The sequence below is a fragment of the Dreissena polymorpha genome, chromosome 4 (assembly GCF_020536995.1).
Source record: "Dreissena polymorpha isolate Duluth1 chromosome 4, UMN_Dpol_1.0, whole genome shotgun sequence".
NCBI classification, from domain to species: Eukaryota; Metazoa; Mollusca; class Bivalvia; order Myida; family Dreissenidae; genus Dreissena; species Dreissena polymorpha.
Window position 1 is genome coordinate 36,325,303 of NC_068358.1, and position 17,875 is coordinate 36,343,177.

At 37.0% G+C, this 17,875-nt stretch overlaps 2 protein-coding genes across 3 annotated transcripts in view; one reads left to right on the top strand and one right to left on the bottom strand.

Moving 5' to 3' along the window:
* The first annotated feature begins 786 nt into the window (after positions 1–786).
* On the top strand, positions 787–2,827 carry LOC127880001 (dentin sialophosphoprotein-like). Its single transcript, XM_052427176.1, has 2 exons — positions 787–1,560; positions 1,853–2,827. Exons 1-2 carry the CDS (start codon positions 807–809, stop codon positions 2,710–2,712), a joined length of 1,614 nt encoding a protein of 537 aa, XP_052283136.1. The 5' UTR covers positions 787–806; the 3' UTR covers positions 2,713–2,827.
* A 2,441-nt stretch (positions 2,828–5,268) lies between these two features.
* LOC127877739 (inverted formin-2-like) overlaps positions 5,269–17,875 on the bottom strand; it is a 42,878-nt gene continuing 30,271 nt past the window's right edge. For both annotated transcript variants that reach the window (XM_052423926.1, XM_052423925.1), the window contains exons 16-18: positions 17,142–17,247; positions 16,155–16,394; positions 5,269–9,494 (exon numbers count right to left, since the gene is read on the bottom strand). In XM_052423926.1, the coding sequence (XP_052279886.1) occupies positions 8,557–9,494; positions 16,155–16,394; positions 17,142–17,247 (1,284 nt within the window). In that variant the 3' untranslated portion in view covers positions 5,269–8,556. The remainder of the gene's footprint in view (positions 9,495–16,154; positions 16,395–17,141; positions 17,248–17,875) is intronic.

A 17,875-nucleotide genomic window follows, 5' to 3' on the forward strand; every position in this document is an offset into this window, starting at 1 on the left:
ATGATAACCCGTTTGAGACCTCAGACGGGACAACAGGCGAAGTTGTTAAAAAGGGTTACAGTTTCGAAACCTCCATGGTGATAACAGATGAAGATGTTGAACATGATAACAATTGTAAAACCTCAGTGGTGACAACAGGTGAAGCTGTTAAACAGAATAACAATTATGAAACCTCAGACGTGACAACATATGAAGGTGTTAAACAAATGTACACCCCAGACATGAACACAGTGGTTAGGGACAGTAGTAAAGTGACAGCCGGGCATTTTAAAATGTGTGAAAAGAAGTCAAGGGGCAATCACGTTCTCCGGCTACAATGTAACTCTTTAAAAGTAAGGTCTCGGACTGATGAGGTAAGATCGAAGAATTTCGTCACATTAAGAACATTCTGGGAAACGAGGGTCGATTCTGGAAAGGATCATAAAAGAAGTGCAAAAGTGGATTTGGTAAGTGAGTCTGCATTGGGCAATGCTGGGTATAGTACGGAGATTCAAAACTATGACGAGCGTTCTGAGTCAGCAGCTCGGATATCTATTACCAAGTTTTGCCATGCCAATTGCCAGAACCTCCCTAATGCTGATATGTCAACAGATGCCCATGAAACACTAAGTTCAGCTGTCAGCTCAGAGCGTAAAAGTGAAACTCCGCATAGAATGATGTTGATGGAGACACAGACTTTACCCGCTAATAATATAGGAGAACCGCCATCGACTTTTTCACACGTGTTATCGATCCAGTCAACTGAAGGGGAGGTAAATGAGTCATCGGTAGACGAGGGATATCTTTATGTGACTGACACATCAAGCATGTCTTGGGATGTTCAACGTGCAGACCTCTCGAGTGTCAGATGTGCAAGGAAAGTGTCCGCAGATCAAAAAAGTGAGGAGATCGGAGCAAGTGTTTCAATGGACACGGATTTTCACATGGGTGCGTTTGATAAAGTGAAAGAAAAGGAGACTAATTCTGAAAGCGAAAATGAGTTTCCGGATTCCTGTTATGATGATGACGATGATGATGATGAAGACGACGACGACGATGATGATGATGATGATGATGACGATGATGATGATGATGACGACGACGACGAAGACGACGAAGATGATGAGGAGGAGGAGGAGAAGGACGGTGAAAGGGGTAACCTGTTATATCCCAGCCCGAATCGTTTGATTTTTGACATGACGTCGAGGTTGAGCTCACCCCTTCAAGATCATATCAATCACCATGTTCATGCAAATGAAGATGTTACAAGTCGGAACGAAAACGTCACAGTTAGAAGTGGTATTTCTGGTGTAAAATCGTCGGTGTCTTCTGGGGATATTATGGACAACATACATTTGACAGACGATGATCCTGTCGATCTTTCCGCTTTTGAGCACATGTGCTCTGTGTTTCACAGTACATCTGACCCTCACGGTATCACTGTTGCATGTAATTACACGTCTTACCAGGAAGTACATGCGGATTCCATCGGGGCATCTGCTAGCGGTAATGGAGCAGTAGCCGAGTCCTGTTCCGATGCGAAGTCCATCGACCCGATGTCAGAGCTGACGTCTATTCAATGTAAGTGTGGTCAGAAGCATTATTGTCTCTTGTATTGAAATGCAGAATACTTGTTTTCCAAATACAACTCTCATAACGGCGTTTTTATTGTATTTATTAATTTCTTTGACAGAACGCAAAGTTTACTTTGGCATTTAATTAATTTAATTATATGCAAAAGATACGATTTGAGAAAAAATGAATAATTGATGTTTTCAAAAACAGCAAAAAAGTACGAAACTATGAATGGCTTGATCGTTTTTTATCGAATTTGTGATTATCAAATAATAGTGTTTTTTACACTGTTATGTAGCAAGCGGTCTGGTAGCGCAAGCAGACGAAGACACAAGTCGCATGAGCTCCTTCAAAAGATTATCTGCAGTACGCTACACAAGCCCTTCTCAAGAAAGTACAGAGTCTTCAACTGGTTATTCCAATGGCCTGGAACAGTTCAGTCTGGCATGGAATAGAATATCTGCGACAAGTGGGCTGTTGATTAAACCCAGTGCAGATGGAACGTTCCGGGTGGAAACCCATGCCCCATCAATCTATACAAATGAAAGTGATAGTAGGATCAACGTGACGTCTCCTAAATCAATGACTTCGAGCAATAGAAACAGATCTGTATCAAGTGGTCTTTTTCGTTTCCAGTTTACCGTGAATGACCCAACTAACCTCAACCAGCATCGAGGGACAGAGAGTCATGCTAAGTGGGCACCGCCTTGTGTTTTTGGGCTTCCTACAAAAAGAGACGCAGGGACGCAAATCTTTGCTTCAAATAGTTCCCAGAATCCGGACATAAATGACACAACGTATATTACTCGAAATACGATGTCATTTCGGAGCGTCACAGCATCACTACCACAAGAAAGTCAAGTTTCTAATGTGAATACATACAGAAAAGGGACCGCTTGCAGCGGATTTGGAACTTTTGTTCGTGGACAATCGACTTCCGGAAGTGGATATTGGACAACTCTTGCACGCATTAAATGTGAACAGAGTCCGCACAACTCTTTTGATGGCACTTGTAGTGGATCTTCTGAATCAACTGCAGGATTTGCGAATGCGTTTCTGGTCAGAACGAGTTCCGCAAATAAAAGCAAGGGCTTTTCCAACCCGGTTCTCCAGGCACGAGATCTCGTGTTTCGATTGTTCTCAAATGGTTTCGAATGAACAAACTAACATATGGTCATACATGAATTTAGTTTGTCATTTGTTCAATTATATTAACGTGAATTCATGTGTTTTAAAGTGGTGATGTTTAATATGGAAATAAAGTATGTTTGTATTCAAGGTTGTATGTATATCTTCGAAAATTTTGTTCATTTATTTTGTTCATGTAATTTGGGCAGGTTCTTTTCACAATAAACGGTACACTATATATTTATTTGTTTTTACATTTGCACTTCATATATCTTATATTTTGTATCACAAGACTTCAAGACATGTCTGTTCCTATCAGGCAATAAGTACATTAAATATGTCCATTAATGAGAGCAAATTCAAACAAAAGCTCCGCGGTCGGAGAAAATTGCCCTCCCCCCACATGGCCTTGACACAGGGTTTTTATGCAACAAAACTGACCAAGAGTTAATCTGATCATGTAAGTGTGACTTAAATAAAATTTTAGTTGACAATTTCAATCTACAGTCCAAGGCAAATGCACATGGGAAATATCAAGCAAATTGGTGAATCAATTTTAATAGGGGCCATCAACTGTCCAACGCAAATGGGAAATATCAAGCAAAGCGGTCCCTCCATTCGCAAGTAATTGATCGGAAACAATTTTCACTATTGTTACCTTGACCCAGTGACCCCAACTTCAAAAGGGGTCATCTACTGGCAAATGCCAGTTCACATGGGAAGTATCAAGCCAATTGGTCAATCGGTTCTCAAGTTATTGATCGGAAACTATCTGGACTAGACAGACCGTCATCCAGCAAAACAATACACCCCCTTTTCTTCAAAAGGGAGCAAGTGTGACAGTGACATAGTGACCCCTATTTCCATAGAGACCATCTACTGTCCAACTCCAATGCACATGGGAAGAATAAAGCCAATCGGTCCCTCCGTTCAAGTTATTGATTGGAAACAATTTTCACTAATAGTGTGGCAGTGACCTTTGACCTAGTGACCCGAGTTTCAAAGGGGTCATCTTCTGGCAAAGGCCAACACACATGGGAAGTATCAAGCAAATTGGTCCATCCGTTCACTAGTAATTGATCGGAAACAAACTGGTCTACGGACTGACTGACCAATCGACCCAATAAAACAATATACCACGTCTTCTTCCATGGGGGGGGGGGGGGATAATAAACAAGAGCTGTCAGAGGACAGTGCGCTCGACTATTCGAGTGCTCGACAGTATAACGTAAGCCATCATGGGGAAATTGTTCATATTCAATAATTTATTATACGATCTTTCAAAAGAAAAAAAAGGAATTTTTTTTTTTTTTTGGGGGGGGGGGGAGGTTGAGAGGGGGTATAATGTGGGGTGTGGTCATTTATTGACGATCTTTCAAAAATAAAAAAAGGGAAAAAAAAAATTTGGGGGGGAGAGGGGGGTATAATGTGGGGTGGGGTAATTTATTAGATGTTTAAAAAAAAAATTGGGGGGGGGGAGGTTGGGGGGGAATTAATTAGATGTTAAAATTTTTTATTTTTTTTTTGGGGGGGGGGGGGGAGGTTTGGGGGAAGGGATTCTGGGTAGGGGCGTGGGGTATTGTTTGGGTGGAATCCATTGTGGAGTTCAGGTAAGGGTTGTTTTGTCAAAGTAATAATAAGATGTGATCATAAATAAAGAAGTTATGGCAATTTAAGCAAAATGTTCAATTATCTAAGTGTAAAAGGGGCCATAATTATGTCAAAATGCTTGATACAGTGGTCTGCTCTTATTTATAGGTTGGGGTCATGATGGTAAACAAGTATGCAAAATATGAAAGCAATATGTCAAGGGACAATGAAAATAGTGGGGGTAGTATGCAAACTTTAACACTAAGTCTTGCTGCATATTCGTAGTGAAAAAGGGGCCATAATTATGACAAAATGCTTGATAGAGTTGTCTGCTCTTGTTTAGAGGTTGGGGTCATGTTGGTAAACAAGTATGCAAAATATGAAAGCAATATGTCAAGGGACAAAGAAAATATTTGGGGTAGTACGCAAACTTTAACATTTGCTGCATATTGTAAGTGGAAAAGGGGCCATAATTATGACAAAATGCTTGATAGAGTTGTCTGCTCTTGTTTATAGGTTGGGGTCATGTTGGTTAACAAGTATGCAAAATATGAAAGCAATTTGTCAAGGGACAATGAAAATAGTTGGGGTAGTACGCAAACTTTAACATTTGCTGCATATTCTAAGTGGAAAAGGGGCCATAATTATGACAAAATGCTTGATAGAGTTGTCTGCTCTTGTTTATAGGTTGGGGTCATGTTGGTAAATAAGTATGCAAAATATGAAAGCAATATGTCAAGGGACAAAGAAAATATTTGGGGTAGTACGAAAAACTTTAACATTTGCACTATATATATTTTATATATAATAGTCGAGCTAAAAATGGCCATTCACAAGTTTATTATCCAAATCTCATGTTAAGTCCATTATTTTATATATACCTGTTAATAATGTATAACAATAATGGGCTGAATTCTTTAATGGATGGATTGTGTTCAATCAATTCACAATAAGTCAAATTACTGTTTGTCATCACAACCAAACAAAAACAAAAACTTTTGTTTCACACCTTTTTATTCCAAGCATTGTCAAAAACACCAAAAATAGCAAAAAAATCCCCAAAATACCCATGCATGTCTACTTGGTATTGCAAAAACAAGAATGGTTACAAAAGCATAAAAAAATAGAATTGTCACTGTTACACCCAAAATACCCCTGAAAGCCGCTTTGTCAGAGGGCATAGGCAGTTAAATTCTAAAACAGGTTTTCCAACCTTGGAAGCTACTAAACAATAAAGTTTGCATTGATACCTCATAATGTAGTTAATAAATGCCTTGTAAAAATTTTAACATGACAATTAACAAGCGCAATGCTGCTAATCATGAAATGAGACGCGTTCTGAGAAAACTGGGCAAAAATGTGCGTAAAGTGTCGTCTCAGATTAGCCTCTGCAGTCTGCACAGGCTAATCAGGGACGACACTTTCTGCTTTTATGGTATTTTTCATTTAAATGAAGACTCTTTACACGAAAATCCAGTTAAGGCAGAAAGTGTCGTCCCTGATTAGCCTGTGCAGACAGCACAGGCTTCTCTGGGACGACACTTTACGCACATGCATTAAACCCAGTTTTCTCAGAACGCGACTAAAATGAACAGTAAAGGCTCCTGTACACAGCCCTTCCCACTATTGAGTTCTGTCTGTAAAATGTCAAGTAGATACCTCTAGCAATAACTCTTAGGCAAACGTTATGGTTTTTGTGAAATACACATCTCATTAATAAGATCTACCTATTAAGTTTCAAGATTATTCCACTTAAAGTTTTCAATATATGCAGGAATCAAAATAAAAGTAAAAATGTACAAAGGGCAATAACTCTAAAATACCGAGAGCAGGCCTTCTTGTGCAATTCACAACCCTTTAACTAGTTCTGCCTATCTTTGAAGTTTCTAGTTGGTACCATTAATAATATTCAAGATATGCTCCAGACAAAATTAAAGGTACACAAATAACAAAGGGCAATGAGTCTAAAAATAAGGAAGCTAGATTTATGGTTCTTGCGCATTGCAATTTTTATCAAAGATATCTACCTATGTCAAAGGTCAGACAGATACAATGAAACCAGTATATCCCACCCACCCTTAACATCATTGTGCAGGGGATATAAATATTGAAACTTTAATGAATTGTATCCATATACGTCACACCCAAAATTTAATAAAACAACAGCTTTGTAACAAAACTGACAGGCTTTTTCAGCTAACTTCAAGGGCACATAACTCAGGAATTTGTGGGTCACTGGGGAGGAAAAGTGTCCTGCACATCAACATTTCATGATAATAACATACTTAAGCCTTTAGGAAAACATGACTTAATGAATGTGTGTGTCGTCCCAGATTAGCCTGTGCAAGGGACGACCCTTGCAGCCTTTATGGATTTTTTTAATTTTAAGTCTCTTCTTCAGTTGAACAGGGTAACCTTGGAAACACTTTACCCACATATATTAAGCTTCATTGTCACAGAGCAAGGCTCATTTAAAGGTGTGGAAGAAGTTTGCCTCAAAAACCTTAAACATTTTATGTCAACAGACTGACTAACATAGCGACTTGAATATGCACCCTCACTGTGGTGTTATACAAATAATACTGATTTAGGTAGCACAAATGTGACTAACTTTCACACAGATAGAAATGCATTTTTTTGTCTGACAACAATGTACATGTAAACACAACATAACAATACATCAATTTATTTATACAAAAAAGGAATTTATATTATGTTTTCAATTATTTTTGTAGATAGACCTTACAAAAATATACATGTAATAAAAATTGATGATGTTAAATATGAAACTGATGCCAATTTTTTAAGTAATTGAAAAAAGTGACACAAAGATTATACAATCCTATTTCATCATGAAAACTTACATAAATATTTAATTACCTAATTGTATTGCAAATACTAACACAACATTTAACATGCATTAATTGGAATGTAGTATTGTATAAGTACACATTTTATAGAATGGAATGAAAGCAAAAACGAAAAATTAAAAGAAAATAACACAACATTTAAATAATGTTCACACTTACTGTATCTAATAAATAACACATTTACAAGAAAATGTCTAAACATAACTTAGTAAAAACCTCCCAATATGTAGATATATGAAATATAAAATTATACACTTTGTTAGATTTAATAAAGTTTTAATGCCATAAGGTGAACTTGAACATGTTCTAACTTTTCTCTAGCAGATAATTCAGTTTCATGAGGTTGGGAAAAGGTTTTACAAAACACACAAAAACACAAATTGTAGCTGTTCTCCATGAGTATCATGATTTAAAATGCATAGAAACATGAGCCAAGTATCACACACAAAAAATGGGTCTACGCCAAATAGGACCAGCATAGAAACAACCTGCTTTGGCAGTCTGGTCAAGAGCTTCCCAATCCGCTATCAAGTCATGCAAGGTTTTGTAAGAAGAAAGGGTTGTTCCTGCCCAGACTGCAGGATGCGCAGACTGGCCTTGAACTATGCAGGCCAAAAATGGCATAAGAACTATTTGAGCTTGGCAAACCTCACATGGTTTCCAGGTGTCAATTGCATACTAATACTGCAATGTAGGGCCTATGTTGAATTTTTTCCACTCAACTAATAACATTAGTTTCAAATTGGTTTAGTGTTCATACTTAACAGAGTGCTATTTTGTTATCATCTTCTATTTTGAGTAAATATCCTGTTTATCCTTTAGGTTTTTTACTTTAATTGATTCACCCATGGGAACAAAATGCAAAGGATTTTTTTTTCTCAAAGTCATAGTCAAGTTTTTAACCAAAACCAACCCCAAACCTGAATAAAAACAAAAATGCCATAAATGCAATCTCTCAAACGGAATCTTGTTTTGTATAGACTTCAGATGAAGAGAAAAAATGTGAATTTTAACTTAAGCTCAAGCAAATGAGACAGATCCTATGATAAATTTTAACATCAAACAAAAAATACCTCTTGGATTCGATTCTAGCCATGCCAGACAAAAAGTTTAAGCAAGCATTTCCACTTGACCACCAAATAAAAAGCTAACTAAAACACCAACCCAAAAGCAAAAACAATTTTTTTGCAATAACCAATAGTTTGTTTAATACTAACAATTCATGTGCATAAAGTGTTATCCCAGATTAGCCTGTTAAGTCTGCACAGACTTATCAGAGATGACACTTTCTGTGACAAAAAAATGACATAAAAGCAAAATGTGTCATCTATGATTAGCCTGTGCTGACTGCACAGGCTGATCTGGAACGACACTTTAGGCACATGCTTTAAGCCAAGTTTTTACAGTACAAGGTTCAATTATTAACTAAATTCATTAAGGCCACATTTTGATTCTTTTTTTTTGCCTTCGATGACCTATAAAGGCCCCCTCTCTGGAAGAACCGTGACACCTTGTTAGCGTTCCCTTCTGATTTGAAAGACCTCTTGGAATCACGCAGTCCAAAATTCCCGAGCCCATCTGCTGGCATGGGGTCCATATTGACATTCTCTTTGTCTGAGCTAAAGGACTTCTTTCTCTCCTTCGGTACCTTGTTGCCCTGGTCCAAGTATTGGTCCCCGTCTGAATATACATTCCTGGGCTTCAAAACCGCTCGGCCCAACTTGCTGAAGAATCCCCCGACGGAGGATTTCTTTTCTGGTTTGTCTGGTTTGCGATTCTTGTCCTCTGGCATTTTCAGCGTAGGCCCTTGCTCCAGACTGCAGACTGGGCCTCTTCCTTGCTGGGACTGATACGCATAGACATCCTTGTTGGATATAAACTTCCCATGTTTCTCTAGATTCAACGTAGACAGATTACAAATACTCTCTGGTTCGGCAAGCGGTGGTCGCCCATTTTTACTCACAATTGTCTCCAAGTCCCTATTTTTCTCATATTCAATCCATTTCTCAACTGCATAGAAAGAGTCCAGCATGTCACTTCTGCTGCGTCGGTGACCCGGATTTCTCTTGGGCAACTCCAGCTGTCTTCTGCTCTTCATTGTCTGCCTAGTCTTTTCCTCCTCTGAAATTACCTCCCTTTCCTGATACTCTTTAATTGGAGCTGGGAACAACTTCCTGTGGAGAGTTTCAGACTTCTTCCCAGCATGCCCTGTGTTTCCTGTGATGGGGGATGGTGGGAAGGCCAGGTCAGGTGGGACTACTTTCATAGTCTGTGCAGTGCATGTCGTGGTAACTGGTCGCAGCTTTTGGGTGCTGCTTCGTGTTAGTTTGCCTACTGTGGAACTGTTGTATCCTACAATAATATTCATTAATACTTGTAAGTAAACAATATTTTTTTTAAATATATTTCTTTAAAAGCAATCTCTCTTAAACCTGTTGCAGTGTTGCAAAAAGCACTAAACCAAAAGCCACATACCCTTCTATTTTATTTTTTCCCCCCAATATATTTTTAAAGACTGTTAAGCAACCATATTTCTTGAACACAGGATGAGGTCATCAAAATACTTTGACCCATTCTGGCTTACAAGGTTTGAATAATTAAGCAGCTAAATAGTCTTTCTTTAAACACTTATAAGCTTTGCTATGGGATAACGGGGCATAATGTATGTGCTTAGTGTCATCCCAGAAAAGCCTGTGCAGTCAGCACAGGAAAATCAGTGAATGACACTTTCTGCCTAAACTGTACCAGGGGTGTCAATTGTCCCAAATTTAAAATCCGGAAAATTAGGCCAGGGGTCTGGGAACCCAGGTCCCAACAGTGATAAAGGGCAATGCCCTCCCCCCTTGAACCCTCTCTAAATGTACCATTTTATAGTATTTCTAGTTGCAATTTCTGGTGAACACTATGCGAAATGGTATTAATCAGACCGTCCGCATCACCAAATGTGTATTTGTTAGGGATGGGAACGAATACTGTAAATGATATTAGAATATTTGTTTGCCATTATTCAAATATATTCGAATATTCGATGTTTAAACCTTATATTAAAATGTCTTAACTTCCCTTGTCAAATAAAAACGCACTTTTTACCAAAACACACATTTAGCGCACTTAAAAGTGCGTTAATTGTGTGTTTTTTGTTAATATGTGCGTTTTCAGTGATCAAAAGTGCATTTAAGTGCGCTTTTTGTGCGTTTTTGCTTTTCAAGTGCGTTATTTTAGTGAAAAAGTGCGTTTTTTGTGTGTTTTCTTCATCTGTAAGTGCGCTTTTGAGTGTAGATGTGAGCAAAATGTGTGTTTTTTATCTAAGAAGAGCGTCTTTTATTTAGGAAGTGCGTTTTTTGTGTGTTTTCTTCATCTGTTAGTGCGCTTTTGAGTGTAGATGTGAGCAAAATGTGTGTTTTTTATCTAAGAAGTGCGTCTTTTATTTAGGAAGTGCGTCTTTTATCTAAGAAGTGTGTTTTAAGGTTTACAGATGTGGGTTTTTTCTCACAAAAGTGCGTTTTTCGATTTTGATGTGCGTCTTTTTTAAGTCTTTCATAAGTGCGTTTTTATCATATGATCTGTTTTAAAAGGATGTATCTAAAAAGACACATGTTTAACACACTTCTTAAAAAGTGCGTCTTTAACAACCGTTTAGCAAATGTTGTACAGAAATTGAACAAGAAACAAAATTGTTGCAGGCTCTAACAATTTATTTACATCAAATGATTAAACATAGACATATATCTCAGTAACCTGTAATAATATAAGGGGCAGTTTGAATAATTACTGGTTGTCCATATTAACCTGTTTAATGTTTACATACTTTATCATACAATTTCAATGCATACAATATTGCTTACGTTTTAATCTCAAACATTTCTAAAAAATTCCACCTAAATCAGACTGTGTGTAACTAATTAAAAATATTGAAAGTGTCAAAAGTATTATGTGGGCTTGATAGTATCAATTATATTTCCTCAACATAAATAAGTATTTGAACTTTCTTATACTGATATTTATACCCTAATACAATTAATGTCTACCACATTGACCATAAACATACATTTTAAAAGGCAATTAAAATAATATTTATACTATTAATATTATTTGCTAAAACCATTCAGCATGTTATATTTAAATATTTACAATTAAATATAATGTGTTAAGGGTGCTGTGTATTATTCAATAAATATTTTGGTGTTGAAATGACTGCCTTATCAGTATTTCTCAAATTATGCAATTTTTGGCTTAGACACAGCATGGTATCAGATAAGAGAATAGCCAGTCCCTATCAGTCCTCCATCTAAGCCTAACTAAGGGGTGTTGATATACTTTTGATTTGTTCAGGCACCATTTATTTGAGAACCACAGATAGGAAGTTATTTTTTTAAAACAAGCAGCATCAGCAACTGACTTTAAGCTAGAATTAAGACTTATTATTTTAGTGTAAAATGTCTTGAAATACTTTCAGCATGAAGTATTGTGTGATGAAAAAAATGTGAATTTACTACAATGTGTAAATCAACAATAAAGGAGATTAAAAGTGGGTGGTTAAAGACATATAAAGTGATATGGTCTAGTTCAACAACTGCCTGTATTTTTGGAATACTGAAGAACAGTCTGTTGTAACAGGTTCGTATTTTCAATTCTGCATCCCTTTTTTATTTAGTTTATTGAATTAATAATGATCATTATCATATTTATGTATTGTCACTGGGAAATGTAAATGGATGAGTAAATGTAATGCAATTTTAAAGAAAAACAACACCATTTGAATTATTATGGCTGTATTTTATGGTTATTGTCATCTTAAAGTTATTTATACCTATTTTTGGTCATTAATGAACAGATTTTTCCCCCATATTAAATGAGAACTTTTAAATTTATAGGTTAAACCCCATGGAAAGAATGTGCATCATCGCATCGCCTGCCAAAAAAGGGAGCAAAAAAGAGACTACCTGATGTATGGACTTGAATACCAGGTTTTACCCTGCACAAGCTGGCCGACATGAGGAGAACAGGAGTGGGAAAACCGCACCCTCTTCTTGACCAAGAAAAGCTGGATTTGTTTAGAGGTAAAACTATACAGGGTACTGGTTATTGCATTTTAAAGGTGTCACACTTCCGGCCAGTCCACACAGCAAAATGAGACCACGTATCTTGGTACATTTTCGAACAGTATTTTCTATCAAACATATTTATTTATGAAAAGCGTTAAGTCACATGTGATCAGGGGATTAAAATTGCAAAATAAACAACCAAAAACAACAAGCAAACAAACTAGTTTTGATTTAAATTTATAATATTTATAGCAACAAGATTACCATAACAGCAATATTCAACACTTACATTATAAAATATCTTTCAGGACCTGATCAAGTGAGATCATGCACGAGACGCATCGCGCAAAGGCCATGACAGTATAATTGTTGCAAAGAAGTTTGACCGGCTAGTGGCAGACTTGGAGAGAAAGATGAGAGCTGCACTCAGCTGCCTCAAAGAAATGCTGAAAGGCCTTGATTGATATGCATCTTTCTTATGTATATAGCTGTTCCTGTGTATATACTGTACATGTTATTATAGTATGCTATTATTTTTTGTTTATTTATAATCAAATTATGTTTATATTTATTTCATCAAATTGCCATTGATATTTAATTACTCATGTATGTTAAAAAATGTTGGTGTACATTAAAGTATAAAATTGAATTATCTTGTAATTATTAAAATACACAAATATATATGTCTATATAATTATTGGTTTTTATTGCATATCTGAATTAAAAAAAACTTTTAACAGCATATAATTGAATCAACTGTTAAGGCAAAAGATGCACCTTTAACGCACATGTGTGCTTTTTGTGAGTGCGTTTTTTGCTGCCATTCATTTGCGTAAATTGTGCGTTTTGTGTGGGTTATAACTGCGCTTAACGTGCGTTAAATGTGCGCTTTTTGTGAGTTAAATGTGCGCTTTTTTATTTAAAAAGCGCACATTTAACGCACATAAAAGCGCACATTTAACACACATGTGCGCTTTTATGTGGGTTATAACTGCGCTTTTCGTGAGTTAAATGTGCGCTTTTTAAATAAAAAAGCGCACATTTAACTCACAAAAAGCGCACATTTAACGCACTTAAAAGCGCACATTTTACACAAAAATGGCAGTCAAAAATGCACTTATAAAAAGCGCACGTTTAACGCACATTTAACGCACATAAAAGCGCACTTTAACACACATGTGCGCTTTTATGTGGGTTATAACTGCGCTTTTTGTGAGTTAAATGTGCGCTTTTTAAATAAAAAAAGCGCACATTTAACTCACAAAAAGCACACATTTAACGCACTTAAAAGCGCACATTTTACACACATAAATGGTAGTCAAAAACGCACTTATATAAAAAGCGCACGTTTAACGCACATTTAACGCACATAAAAGCGCACATTGAACACACTTATAAAAAGCACACGTTTAACGCACATAAAGCGCACATTTATCCACAAAAAGCGCACATTTTCTTGTTTGTTTGTTTTTGTTAAAAACTCACTCGGTAAGAAAAAGCGCACAAAAAACGCAGTGCCAATACCGCCACGTTTAACGCACGCAAAACGTACGTAAAACGTACATTTCACACACTTTTTTGAGAAGGGTTATGTCAGGAGCAACATACAATTTCATATTGCCACTAATACCAATATAAATTGCATCATTTGTGCATCTTTGAAAAACTTGATAGAGTTATACAATTTTAGAAAAAAAGATTATTGAATATTATATTCTTAAAAAAAAAATGCTGTTTATTTTCATTAGATATAAGATATTTCCGGAGAAAAATACCGTAATTCTAATTTATTTTAATACTTCTAATTGATTTGGATTACTTCCCATCAATAATATTCATGCTTTTCTTTAGCATTTTTTTTTCTGGAATTAAGAACCATGACGATTTAATTGGTTAATATTTGGTTAAGTACATTCTGATTAAATAAACATTGATTTAATATATGAACAAGCAAATTCGTTGAATTGATATCCCTTGCAAATATGCTTCTGGACACAAAAGTGTTATATTTGACACTCAAAAAAGCATTTTTTCAAGATACAAAGGGCCATAACTCCGTTATTAACAGATGGTGTACAATGCCATGTGGAGTGCATCATCCTCTTATCCATATATACTCATACCAAGTTTCAATGAAATCTGCCTAAGCACTTCCAAGATATGGCTCCGGACACGAAAGTGCCGGACGGACGGAAAGACGGACGGACAACGCCAAAACAATATCCCTCCGCCTATGGCGGGGGATAAAAAAGCATTCAAAACAAACATGCCATACGTCCCAATCTCAGTGGGTCAGTCCCGCTTCTGGGGTATTTGGCCCGGCGTCCTGATATGAGACAATTTGTCCCGACATTCGTAAAATACGACGTAGTTTTTATTAATTAACAATAAATTTCACTATTCAAGGTCTGTCTTGCCAAAACTTACTATCACTATTCCCTTTATTGCCCCTTACTACCATCTACTTGTAGTACCCGAGTGCACAAGTGTAGTTTTTGACAACTTATCAGCGATTTATCTGCAAATTATTGATTTTATGAGGCATTCACACAATGGTGTTTTATGATGTGGGTTGCTTATTGCTATTGAAAAATTTGAAATAAAAGCCAACTGCGGCTCAATGAAGTCAAAAGGTTCTGTTTATTATAACTGAGGTTAAAAGACATGTCAAAACACAGATTTTGTGTATCAAACAAATTGAATTTTTTTCAATACACATTGCTGTTTCACATAAATTAATTTTTAAGTAAAGTGGTGATTGGTTCCTATACTTATACCCTCCCGTTTGCCAATTATAATCTCGTTCATTGATTGCAGCTGTTATCAAAACAATGACTTATACAGGAAAGTCGTCTGCACTAAACCCAAACTGCAACTTTGTACATGTACTTATAACTTTTGTAGAAGTATCTTTGCATGAAATTAGAATATTCGAATATGAATTTTGGATTCCAATATTCGGTCGATTTTCGAATATTTGGTCCCATCCCTAGTAATTGTCATTATAGGTTTGTTGATAATGGACGTAAACAATAAATAAAATCGGCAAAAAATGCTGTATAAGAAAACAACAATTCTAAAAATGAACGTTTTTGCACATGAAATAAAATGTGCATATCGTATGAATGTCGAAAAAGAAAACCATTTACCTTGCAAATACATAAGCAACATATAATTTGGTTAACATATTGAACTGCTTAACTTTGCTAATCGCTCAATTAGAATATTTCATGATGGTGGGCATGTGGAACGTTTTGTTGACTTTTAAGAAGTTTGGAAAGTAGCAACAATTTTCCGTCAGTTATCATTCATGTCCGTGCCATCCGCTAGCCAATTAGAAATATATAGATAAAATACCGGGAAAAAGCAGTGCCGAGCGCAAAGACGATGAAGCTTAAACAAATATATTAATTTTGTTCTCAATTGATCGCGCTTTCAAACAAATTTCCCCTACCCCCCCCCCCCCCCCCCCCCCCCCCTACAAAATATTGAATTGGATTTTCATTTATCTCCAAATCGACCCTGGTCGGCCGAAATCTGGATTTCAGGAATAATCTAAAAATTGACACCACTGTGTACTTATGCTAAGAAAAGACTGCCTTTACATGAAAAACACCCTAAAAGCAAACAGTTTTGTTTACATACATGCATTAAGTGCCTTTTTCCCACTCGGCTCACATGGAAGTTTGGACCATTTTTTGGGTAAAACAGATGGACTTAGTGTGACAAACCAACAGGCAACTGATCACATCCAACCTTGCATTTCTTGTAACTGATTGCAGCAATGAGCCGCCTTCTGTGAAAAGTGGGCTTAATGCATGTGCATAGTGTCATCCCAGATAGCATGTGAAGTCCACACAGTCATATCAAGAACAACACCTTTCCTTTAAGCTCACGCATTAAGCCCAGGTTTCCAAAAATGCCGTTCTTATAAGAACATGTAAGCAGTTACAGCTACCATACCCACCCGCACACACAAGCTCCGGTGTATCAACAAAGACATTGTCGCTAGCATTGGTCCCACAGCGGACCCTGTTTCCTGCAGGGCTGCCCACAAACGGGATACAGCTCATCTCCAGGGGGTGCCCCTCGGGAGTTGGGGTCGTGGAAGGGGCAACACACGGCTGGAAGTTGCCCTTGTGCAGCTGGTGCAGGATCTTCTCTGTCACCTTGGGAGGCTTCTCCTCTACCATGGAGGAACTGGCTCCTGCAGGGATATGTAAAGTCTAAGGAAGGCGAGGGAAAGATCTCAAGCGAAACTGGACTACCAAGTGTTAGTTAAACCATTTAAAAGAAATATATTTTGTGCACTTGAACCAAGTTAAGCGTCTCTTTATTTAAGAAAAGAGCTTGATGTGTTAGTTTGGTTAAGGAAAGAACTTGAACCAAGTCATGAAGTGAAGTGTTGATTTAGTAAGGGAAAAAACTTGAACCACATGAAATGCTGGTTTAGTTAAGGAAAGTACTTGAACCAAGTCAAGTGTAAAATTAGCTAGGGAAAGACGTTGATAACAAGAGCACCGCATAATGGGTGCCACGCTCGGCAATTGGGTGCAGTTTTGAATAAATGAAAGCTTGACAGATTTTTTTTTTTTTTAGAGGTCACAGTGACCTTGACCTTTGACCTAGTGACCCAAAATTGGGTGTGGCATGTAGAACTCATCAAAGTGCAGCGACATATAAAGTTTCAAAGTTGTAGGTTGAAGCACTTTGATTTTAGAGCCAATGTTCAAAACCTTGACAAAATGTTAAGGTTTTAGCACGATGCGGACGGCGGACACGACGACGGACACGACACAACGAGCTAGCTATGATAATACCTCGGGTTTTCTCCAAAAACAGCCGAGCTAAAAATTGGGCCAATAGAATTATTGACAAAAATACAATGTATTTGTTCTTGCGATTTTTTCCCTTAAAATAAAGCATTTTTAAAGGATGTAAAAAGCAGACTTACCAGCATTCTGTCCAAACTCCAGTGCAATTAGTTTACTGCGTAGCCTCTTCTTCAGTACATCTGCAGACGGCTGCCTGTCAGTAACCTGTGGTAGTGTGTAACCCTCCTGCAATCAAATTAAGGAGTTGTTTACCCTGTTAGTAAGGGATTACCATAATTACTCTATGTTTTCGGACACATCGGACATTTTTTTAGCAAAAATAATTATTTTTCGTGACTCTTAATTTTTGGACACACGACTTTTCATTCATAATTAGTGTCTCTTATGTTTTTAAGTTTTCGGACAGTATATTTTACAGCGCTATTTTACCAAATTTCGGTCCTGTTTTCGAAATCTAATGACACTTTAATCGTGGGTTTTACAACCAGATTAACATCATAAAACATGGCAGTTGCATGCCTGAGGGCAACGGACCATTACATTTGCGTTATTGGGTAAATAACCTTGTAAACCGGTATTAAACAATGGTTTCGCCCGATAGCATAAGTGTTATGACAATTACCAGGGGTAGCGCCAATTACCAGTTCAATTATCTACCGCAATGTTACTACCCCTTCTCAGTAAAATAACTGGCAAATACTAAACGCTTCAAAGTGTGATGCACCCTATTGCAAGTTCCACGAACAATGGAAGGTGTTTTTTAGACAACAACTATCGGAAATGAACAAACTAAGAATTCATAGTTTGCTTTTTTAATGCGTTAATTACAGGTTCATACTAGTGAGTATCGGTA